The 10691-nt window shown below is 45.7% G+C and overlaps 2 protein-coding genes across 2 annotated transcripts; both read right to left on the bottom strand.

The window, feature by feature from the left end:
• Window positions 1-5150: 5150 nt before the first annotated feature.
• On the bottom strand, window positions 5151-5660 carry LOC149401365 (uncharacterized). The gene has a single exon (XM_089610687.1). The coding sequence runs from the start codon at window positions 5658-5660 to the stop codon at window positions 5151-5153; it is 510 nt and encodes a 169-aa protein (XP_089466813.1).
• Window positions 5661-8789: 3129 nt separating this feature from the next.
• On the bottom strand, window positions 8790-10007 carry LOC149401364 (uncharacterized). The gene is made up of 2 exons (XM_089610686.1): window positions 9544-10007; window positions 8790-9444 (listed from the first exon to the last, which is right to left on the bottom strand). Exons 1-2 carry the CDS (start codon window positions 10005-10007, stop codon window positions 8790-8792), a joined length of 1119 nt encoding a protein of 372 aa, XP_089466812.1.
• Window positions 10008-10691: the final 684 nt, after the last annotated feature.

The raw sequence follows: 10691 nt of genomic DNA, 5'->3' as shown, positions 1-10691 counted from the left end.
ATTTTCAATAAAATTCTTATGAAATGAAATTAATTCACAAGGCCCAATGATCAAGTCATGGCCGAGTGACATTAAGTCATCAAATGAACTTGTCAAAAAATTTATTGACATTCATTTCATCCTTTGTCTCAAAAGACAAAAACACCCTTTTAACTATTTTCGTTCTTGTTTTGACTTATCTTCCAGTTTAAATATTCCTATCGATGTGATTCGTGATAGTGACCTCATGGACCCGAATGAACAAAGCTTGAGCTAAACACTTGGACTCAAAAGTTCACAAACCTTTTCCAAGTTTAGCTTAATGCCAACTGACTCCACTAAAGAGTTGACATTGAAAATCTCTCGGTTCAAATGAATTTATTTTCTACTCAAGAATTCGACCTAATTATGATGAGCGGATCCACTGAATATTATCTATGTTGCATTTCAACAATCTTGTACATGAATTCCATATCTATGAGAACTTCATAAAGTTACTCATGACATACTCACAACTTAGTACTTCACCAATAGGCCCTGTTCGGAATCACATAGTGAGTCCGAACTCTGACTTTCTCAAATGAGAATACTAAGGTGTGAAATGGCATGTCTCATTTCAGGATTAAGGTAAGCATGATGCAATTCATACATAGTGACTTCGAGACATAAGAGGTTAAATGGTTTGTTCTTATCTTGTCTCTAGAAGTGCACTGGTCAATTCAGTACCTTCGGAAGATACCTAGAAGAACTATAGAGTCTCCAACTCTCAACGCCTCATAACCAGACATCATAGATTCTTCTAACAATTGTACTGAGGTCAATAGTCCTTTGACCCTAAGATTGCGAATATATCGTTTTAAGCAAACTACGAAGAGTTTGTTCATGCAAATCTACATTTGTCTCTTCGTAAGTTGTTAAGTTTGTTTATGGACTAAAAGGCTAAGGTTTTATCATAAAGCTTCAAACAAGGAAGATTGAATGAACGTTTCAACTTTATTAATGAATGAATAGGCAATTACAAGCAAGAGTCTTTGTAAGACTATATGACATCAAATGTACATAAATAGACACTACTACTCTTCTTGTGGGCACCATTGACAACACTCTTAACTTACATGCATGAGAAAAAGCTAATTGCTAGATATTTATTCTGATAGACTATCATAATTACTTTGATTGACATCCCAATATATCAAAGTAAAGAATTGTGTTTGATACAATTTGTAATATTGACAAAATACCTCCACGTTATAGGATGGATGTAAGATATAATGTATATATATATATATATCTATGTATATATCTATATATATATATATATATATATATATATATGTTCTATTATACGGTGTTTAGAGTATCTACTCAGCTAATTATATATATATACATATATATATATATTTAATTTCATCAAGGTATATATATAATTAACACAAAAGATACACATAAATATTTACATATTATGGAATAATATATAATACACCATAATTTATATTCTTAAAATATAATTTACATGTTAGACGAACTCAAGGTTTTTCTTCCAGTTCGCCTTACAATCTTTATTATCCTCAAATTTTTTGAATTTCTTCAAAAAATTTTCTCAAAAACAAAAAATGTCTTCTTCGGAAATTCCTCCGTCGGGATCCAACCCTTCGAATGTTGAAGATATATGCTTGCCATCATCTGTCAAGAGTTCCGATCTCGCCCTTTTTCGCCAAAAATATCAGATTCCGCCCGAGGTAGGGCTTATTCTTCCTCCCGCTTATGCGACAGCGAAGATCATCCTTGACGATCGATGTTGCATGTACGAAGTTTGGTTGGATCAATGTGGACTCCGGTTCCCGATCCCCACTCTTCTTTTTTTATTATGTCGAAGTCCGGGGACTGACACTTCCTCAGATGTGCCCGAACTTCGTCCGGATGGTTCTGGGTTTGATGGTCGTGGCCCACGAGCAAGGCGTTGATCTCGACATGATGGACCTAGTCCGTTTGTGTGTCGTGAAGGCGAACTCTAAGCATGACCCGAAATGCTTCTATATTTCGTAGGTGGCGGGCAAAGGAGTGATCTCGGCCCTTCCTTCGAAGGACAAGTATTGGGGTCATCGATATTTTTACTTTACCGTCAATGAGCACTCTCTCGGGGACCGAGCTCCTCGATTCAAGTCGAGATGGGCGAGCTCTCCGAGTAGGCCAATCAATTTTACAACTGTCTTTATTTGCTTGTAAGGGTCGAAGTGATTTTCTTGTTCATAATATTTTATTATAATCGTTTTTCAGGAAAAATCAGGGCACCATCGAGTCCTCTGTTCGTCGAAAGCTCGAGCTTCTGCAAGAAGGATGCGGTGAGTGGCCTTCTTTTACTGAAGAGAGATTCACTTCGGGTGGACTTTGGCCGACCTCCTCTGCAACCTTTGAAGGTCCGTGTTTCCGTATCATACTTATTTGTTTTTATTATTCATATGTATATATGCATATTTATTATTATTTATTTATATATTTTTTTAGTTGTCGGGGACAACATGAACTCCAAGGTTTCCGCTCGCGACGCCAGGCGTCAAAAGAAATCTGTTGCCGGGGTTTCTTCCTCGTCCACCACGCCGCCGGTTCTTCCTCAGGAACCCGAAGTCGATATCATCGGGACTCGAAATCCCAGCGATATTCCGGTCATTGATGTTGAAGACGGTGCAGTCCCTGTGAATGCTGAGGCCGAGCAGGGTGATCAAACCCTTGACTCTACTCCGGCCGCTGTAGGCGGAGAAGCGGAGAGATCGGGCGAGCCCTCTAGCGGACCCTGAAAAAGGAAGGAACCGGCTCGTCGAAATGACAGCCGAGAGGAAGAAGGTGATGGCAAACCTTCTTGAGACGAGGCGAACAAGTAGAAGAGGAAGAAGAAGAAGAAGAATTGTGATGGAGGCGGGGTGTCGGCACCGGCATCCATGGTTGGAGTGGCCAAATCAGGGCTTTCATCTACAGCGGACAAAGGGAAGTCTTCGTCCACTTCGGCTCGGGCTGCCCAGGAAAGGAGGAGGCTAGTTTTGGGCGAAGAGAGTCTGGTGGAGACGCATTCGAGCGGGGCGGCCGCGGTGAAGTCCGTGAATGAGGTGGGTTCTTCTTCAAAGCCGAAGAAGAAGTACAACATCCACTTCAGGTACCACCGCGACACCCTACTCTGCGATGATTTATACTCGTCCGCTGGGCTCCTTAGGTAGCTTACTGTCAACGTCTTGCCGCTACCCAAGGTTCCTATGCTCATTGAGGCATACTGGTATCGTCTCATGGCCCAACAGATCACCTCGGTAAGTCTTAGAATTTTAGTGGGCGGGCTGAGAAACTTGGGGATTTTATTCGGGTTTTGACTTTGTGTTTGTGTTCGCAGCTCTCCCATCAGCTCAACAGGGGTGTGTTCCGATATGAGGAACACATCAAGAGAGCTCGGACGGCGGCGGCTAGCTCCGAAGAGGCGAGGAAGAAAACTGATTCCCTCTGTTCCGAGCTCAAAGGGATGGGTGAGAAGGTAACCGAGCTTCAAGAAGACGTCCTGGCCAAGGATGCTCTTTTGGCGAGGTCGAAGACGGTGCAGGCTGCCTCGGAGGCAAGGGTCAAGGAGCTTGAAGCCCAGGTTGAGAAGGGTAAGAAGACCATCGACAAGTGGGGCATCCACTCAAGCGCACTTGCCAAGGAGCTTGCAAGGGCAAAGGCTAAGATTAAGAACAATGACAGGGACCTCACCAATGCCCGGGATGAGATCGCCAAGCTCAAGAGATCGGCCAAGGCCGAGAAAGATAGGGCGGTCCTGGCGGCGAGGAAGGCATCGTCGATGAAGTACCGGGAGCAGATACTTAAGTATCGCGCTCAGCGGGAAAAAACTGATGAGGCGATCCTGATCATGAAGAAGCTGGAGCAATGTCGGGGCAACAAGGAGTTGATCACCGAAGTCATCAACAATTCAGCCCCCGACTGGTCGAGCAAACTGGCGGATACCGAGGCGGACATCGCCGACTACGAGAAGGAGCTCGCCGCCGTCACCATTCCGGAGGTAGAGGATATCCCTTTTACTCCTTATAATGATAGTTCGCCAACCTGAGCTCCAGCCAACTCCAAGGTTCCTGCCTTTGATGAGCATGGCTCGATGTTTGGCTTGACCGAGGAGGTTCTCGCCACCATCCCGGAGTCTCGAGAGGATCAACCCTTTACTCCGACCGTGGAGCGTGCTGGAGGCGAGGTTCCAAGCTCTGAGCGAACTGAGCAAGACGCTCCCGGCCAGACATGAGTCCGCCCCCACCTTCGTTTAGATCAATAATTTTATGATTTTGTTATTTTTATTTCGTTGTTGCGTTTCTTTCATTTGGGCCCGCTTGTTTTGAGCGAAACTTTTTTAGTATTTTGAACAATTATGGAGGGCTTCGGTACCTCTATCTTTATTTTGCCGTGTTTTATTCCTGTTATTTATTTCGAACAATTATGGAGGGCTTCGGTACCTCTATCTTAATTACGCCTTGTTTTCTTTATATTGATTATTCTTATATTATTTGGTCCGAAACTCGTGCATGTTTGATTGTTCGTAAAATTTCCAAGTCATTCAGATCGTCCAACTGTGTGTCTCAGGATACTCTGAATTGACAGTTTGATTGTGGTCGGAACTGACTCAAGATTCCCCTAAATCCGATTAAGTCTTTTAGATTGCCGGTGTCTAAAATGTTTCCCTTTACAAATCTAGGGCGAGGTCTGATGATTTTGTCATACGTTTATAATTCACCAAGTCTTTTATATTGTTCACATCTAAAATGTTTCCCTTAGTCAGAGCGTTGTGATATTTGCTAAGTCTTTTAGGTCGATTGACGTCTAAAATATTTCACTTAGGCTTGAATAATCACCTTTTCGTAGTCATGTCTCTTAGACGGGCGAGGTCTATACATGTTTCCCTTGGGACGAAATGGGCGAGGTCGACTTTGTCAAGGGGGCGACCTCGCGTCAGGATGTTGCGTGGTAAGTTGAGGGGAATTTTTTGGACCTTACCAGAGACGAGATGGAATATACTGCGAGTTCGATCCGGAGTCCGAGGTCTTTGACGAAGTGTATGTTTTTGCTGTAAGGAGACTGTGCCTTTTAAGGGGCTGCCTACGTACCCTTATATAGGGATCAAGTCAGACATAGTTCGATTCTTATTGCTTTTAGCAATAGTATTTCTTTAGGTTCAAGACGTTCCATGATCTCAAAATCGGGACGCCGTCCAGAGTTTTGAGTTCATAGACTCCGGGACGCACAACCTTGGTGCCCCTGTATGGGCCCTCCCAGTTAGCACCTAACTTCTCGGCGTTAGCCTCGGCGGTGTTTTGGTAGGTTTTCTGGAGCACCAAATCTCCCTCATCAAATCTTCTTTCATTAACTCCTTTATTATAGAATCTAGCGATGGATTGCCTATAGTGGGATAGCCGTATCAGGGCTAAGTCCCGCTTTTCTTCTACGAGGTCCAAAGCATCGCATAACGATTCGTTATTTTTGAATTCATCCCTCGGCGCATGTACTACCCTAAGGGTCTGTACTTGGTGCTCGATCGGGATGACTGATTCGACTCCGTGGACCAGGGAAAATGGAGTTTCCCCTGTCGGCCTTCGCGGACTAGTTCGGTAAGCCCAGAGCACGCGTGGTAGCTCTTCCGCCCACCGTCCTTTTTTTCGCATCGAGCCTTTTCCTTATGGAATCTACTATGGTTTTATTTGTAGCTTCCGCCTGTCCATTCCCTTGAGGATATCGTGGTGTTGACATTCTCAATTCGATGTTATTGTGGAAGCAAAAGTTTCTGAATTTTTTTGATATGAACTGTGATCCGTTATTTGTTATGATTTCGTGGGAAGTTCTGTGCCGACAGATTATATTTGTCCAGATGAATGATGTGTCATCAACGCCTTTTATTAGGACGAAGGCGCCTGCTTCCACCCATTTTGAAAAATAATCTGTTAAGAATAATAGAAATCTTAGTCCGCCAGGGGCGATCGGCATGGGTCCCACAATGTCCATTGACCATTTCATGAAAGGTTATGGTGCTGAGATGGAGGACAACTCTTCTGCAGGTCTTTTTATGTTAGGGGCATTGCGCTGGCATTGGTTTCAGTGGCGCGAGCGCGCTTCGCAATTGGCCAACATGGTCGGCCAAAAGTAGCCTTGCCTTTTTATTTTGATGGCGAGTGCTCGTCCGCCTACGTGATTTCTGCATTCTCCTTCGTGCACGTCTTCCAGGATTCGTTTAGACTCCTCCATCCCAACGCACTTGAGGTAGGGTCTTGCGAAGCTTCTTTTAAACAGGCTTCCATCTATGATGCAAAATCTCGTGCTTCTCAACACGAGCTTCCATTTTTCCATTTTATCGGTTGGGACCGTACCAGTCGTGATGTAATGTAGTATTTCATCCCTCCAATCCCCCCTTCTATTGTTATGACTACGGCGATGGTCGTGGCAATAGAAGGTTGTTTGATTGTTTCGACTGGTATGACCCTTTTGAGGCCTGGATCCGAGGTAGATGCCAGGGCAGCCAATGCGTCGGCCAAAGTATTCTCGCCTCGAGGGATCCTTGTCAGGGAGAATTCTTCGAAGTTTTTCGTTAGTTCTTTTACGACTTTTAGGTAAGCTTTCATTCGCTCATCCCTAGTATCGTATTCCCCGGAGTATTGGTTTGCTACGAGTTGGGAGTCGCAGAAAGCTTTTACTTTCGTTGATCCGACTGCAGTGGCCAACCTAAGTCCGGCGACTAGTGCTTCGTATTCGGCTTCATTGTTTGATGCGACGAAGTCGAGCCTAAATGACTGTTCTATAGTCTCACCGTGAGGGGAGGTCAAGTGTATCCCTACTCCAGCTCCTTGCTTTGATGATGCTCCGTCCAATTTAAGTGTCTAGGTGCCTTCGACCTCGTTCACGGTGGGACCTTCCCTCGGGAGTTCGATGATGAAATCCGCTAAAACTTGCGATTTTGCGGATGTCTTTATTCGGTACTCAATATCGTATTCGCTCAGTTCCACGGCCCACTTAGTTAATCTTCCTGATTGATTAGGGCTATGTAGGAAACTTCTGAGCGGATGTAAGGTCATTTCTATTATGGTGTGAGATTAGAAGTATGATTAAAGTTTTCGAGCGGCGGAAACGACGGCCAAGGCCAGCTTCTCCATAATAGGATATCGAGTTTCAGCATCGATTAACGACTTGCTTGTATAAAAGATTGGTCGTTGATCCCCTTGCTCTTATCTGACGAGTACTCCACTAGCTGCTGCTTGAGACACTGCGACGTATAGATAGAGTGGCTCCCCCGCAACGGGTTTTTCCAAGAGTGGGGGTATCGATAGATACTCTTTCAATTTGTTGAATGCCTCTTCGCATTTGTCGTCCCATTCGAGCCTCTTGTTTCCTTTAAGGAGCCGGTAGAAAGGGAGAAGCGGTTGAGGGCAGCGATGCGTCCCGTCAACCTTTGAACTTCACGCCTAGTACAGGGTAAAGGCATTTCTCGCAAGGCGTGTAATTGATCCGGGTTAGCCTCAACCTTAGGGATTTTACGAGCATGTCGTCGATATATACTTTCATCGTTTTCCCTATCTTCTCTTTGAACATTTCGTTGACTAGCCTTTGGTAGGTGGCGCCGGCGTTTTTAGTCCAAAGGGCATGACCTTGTAGCAATACGTGCCTCGGTCGGTGATAAAAGCTGTCTTTTCTTGGTCGTCTGGATGCATCAGGATGTGGTTGTATCCCGAGAGTGCGTCCATGAATGACAGGACCTTATGTCCCGCGGTTGCTTCGACTAGCTGGTCGATATGAGGCAACGGGAAGCTGTCCTTGGGGCATGCTTTATTCAGAACGGTGAAATCGACGCATACCCGCCATTTTCCATTCTTTTTCTTTACGACGACAGTGTTTGTCAGCCAGTCCGGGTATTTTACTTCGCGGATCGAATCTGCACTGAGTAGTCTTTCGACCTCGTCGTTGACAACTCGTGCCCTGTCGGGACCGAGCTTTCGTCTATTTTGTTTTACAAGTTTAAAACTAGGATCGACGTTAAGCTGGTGAGATGTAACGTCGATGCTAATTCCTGGCATATCTCCGGTCGTCCAGGCGAAGGTGGACTTGTTTCGTTTTAAGAAACATATCAATTCTCGCCTAATACTACCTTTGAGCTTGGTTCCGATTCCGACACACTTGGAAGGATCGGAGCCATCGAGCTGTACTTGGACTGTTATCTCGGTACTCGGCGCATCAAGGGAGTTGGGTTCTTCTAGTGCAGAAACGCTCTCGGCTGACTCCACGTTCATTAATTGCTATTGCTCCTCTTTAATCGCTTTAGTACAATGCTTGTGGCTAGTGATATAACAACTGCGGGAGGTTGCCTGATTGCCTCGGATTTCTTATATCCCATCAGGCGTAGGGAAGCGGATACATTGATGAAAGGTTGAAGGTATAGCCCTCATCCTATGTATCCATGGTCTTCCCAAGATAATATTGTAGGGGGAGAGACAGTCTAAAACTTGGAATTACACTATTTTATTAATTCCACTTGTTTTTACGGGTAACCTGATCGTTCCTAGGGATGGAGTAGATGTCCCATTGAAACCCGTCAATTAGGTTTGTTCTCTTTCGATCTCGTCTTCGCTGACTCCCATTCTAGCCAGGGTATGTTTGAAGATGAGATCTACGGAGCTACCTCCATCGATTAGGACCCTCGCGACCTCAGAGTTAGACACGTCAATCGTGATTACAAGTGCGTCATCGTGCGGATCGGTTGTCCCTACAGCTTCTTTTTCAGAGAACGAGATTTGAACGTCTTGTTCTGGTCAGATTCTGGTGGTCTGGTTGTTTAACTGTCTTTGATGTGCTTTAATTGAGTTGACCGTTCCGTTGCAAAACTTTGAGCCGCCCATTATGAAGTCAACTCTATGTTCTGCGAAGGTCGGTGGGGAACTTGGTTCCCCTTCTTCAACAGGTCTCGATCTCTTAGGCGACGGATTGCCCCTTCCTTTGTTGTTGTTGTTGAAGACCTTCTTTTTGGGCGGGGGTCCCAGATCAACGTCTTTCAGTTCCCCTTTTGCGTATTTTTCTGCTAGAGCCTTGCGCATGGTCTCACAATCAATCGTGTCGTGGCCATTAGCTTTATGGAAACTGCAATACGCATTGGGATCCCGCGTCCATTTTTTGGCCGGGGGACCTCCCTCCTTAAACTCTTGGTTGACATTGAAGGCGTAGTTAGGAGGGGTGTGTGGTTTTCTGGCATGAGATGTAGCGTCGTGGGGGTTGACCCTGCGAGGGTTGCCCCCAGCATTTACAGGTCTTACCCAAGTGTTGGAGGACGGTTTCTTCTCCGCTGCGCGCTGCCTTTCATAGGAAGCGAATTCCTCTTCGGCTTTCGCATAATTTGCGGCTTTGTGAATCGCATCTTCCAACATGAGCGGACGGTTAACAGTCATGTCTAGCTTCATTTTCGAGTCGTGCCTTAACCCGTTTCTCAGAGAGGTTATGGCAGATTCGTGACATACGTTAGAGATTTTTGAGAGCACGTCCTTGTAACGGATCATGAAATCCTTCAAGGACTCGTTCTCTTTCTGTTGAATTCCCCATGAATCTCTTATGGTCAGATCGTCCTCCATGAACATCGAATAGTGTTTCAGTAATGCAGCCGATAGTTTGTCGAAACTATTGATAGAGTTCGGCTCGAGTTTGGAGAACCACTCTAAAGCGGATCCGGACAAGCTTTCTGCGAATAATTGGCAATAACCTGCCTCCAATTCTCTCTCTGTGAGCATAACCCGTCCCATTGCGACTCTGAAGGACAAGATAAAAGCTTTCGGACTTGAAGTGCCACTATACCGCGGAAGGCGAACCTTTCCGGTATCCCCCAGTTGTACTTCGGTAATATTTATGGCAAAAGGAGTCCTCCTCGTTTCATCAACGAGGCGATCTATTTCTGGGGCCGAGCTGGTTGCAGAATGAAACTCTGAGCGAACAGCTCTCAGCTCGGCCGTTACTGACTCCTTAAATTGTTCTAGTTCGGTCATGTTGGGTTCGCCCTCGGGAAAGAGACGAGGTCCCGAACGTATATGTGTGACCGCGGTGGCCTCGACCGGGCTATGATGGGTCCGATTCATCCCACCAAAATGTTGGGGGGTGAACATTCGATAGGTCGGGAAAGACCCGGGTGGTGCTTCCCCCAGGGGAGGCGGAGGGAGACCGGAAGGGTCGATCGTGACTTCTGTCGCGACTTCGCTGGCAGCCCCCTAAGCTGGAAGCTTGTGCCGGGAGACTGGTCTGTTCCTTGGGTGACCTAGATCCCAGAGAAATCCAGACGGACTCCGGGAGGGAGAGTCCGGCTTGCCTGAGCAGCCGAGGCCGCTTGACGAGGAGATTCCGAGGCGGTCGTATCTCCGGATCCCCTTTGAGGGTCCGGAGTGTGTTGAGGAGTAGACAGGGTATCCAACCGGTCATTAAGAGCCTGGTTGGTCTCTGCTTGCTCATCTATTTTTTTGGTCAACATATCCAGGATTGCCCTGATCCCCGGAGGGATCTCCTTTCCAGATTCGTAGTGAGTCGGAGTGGAAGACATGACGAATTTTTGTTTTGTTTTACGAACCGTTTCTTTCGAAGTTGGTCTTTCTGAATTTTCCCACAAACGGCGCCAAACTGTTGATGTCGATTTTTGGATCGATCAACAATAACAAATATTAAAATGCTAATATATGATA

Source organism: Urtica dioica, chromosome 4 (genome assembly GCF_054948205.1).
Source record: "Urtica dioica subsp. dioica isolate 48M chromosome 4, U.dioica_male_clone48M_v1_H2, whole genome shotgun sequence".
Lineage (NCBI taxonomy): Eukaryota > Viridiplantae > Streptophyta > Magnoliopsida > Rosales > Urticaceae > Urtica > Urtica dioica.
This window is presented reverse-complemented; position numbering and strand designations above follow the sequence as displayed.

Bases quoted from the DNA above. Each gene is read 5' to 3' on its own strand.
- LOC149401365 (XM_089610687.1), bottom strand. From the start codon at position 5,660: ATGCGAAAAAAAGGACGGTGGGCGGAAGAGCTACCACGCGTGCTCTGG.
- LOC149401364 (XM_089610686.1), bottom strand. From the start codon at position 10,007: ATGACCGAACTAGAACAATTTAAGGAGTCAGTAACGGCCGAGCTGAGA. The intron at 9,445-9,543 runs GTCCTTGAAGGA...AAACGGGTTAAG, and splicing joins ATTCAACAGAAAGAGAACGA to GCACGACTCGAAAATGAAGC.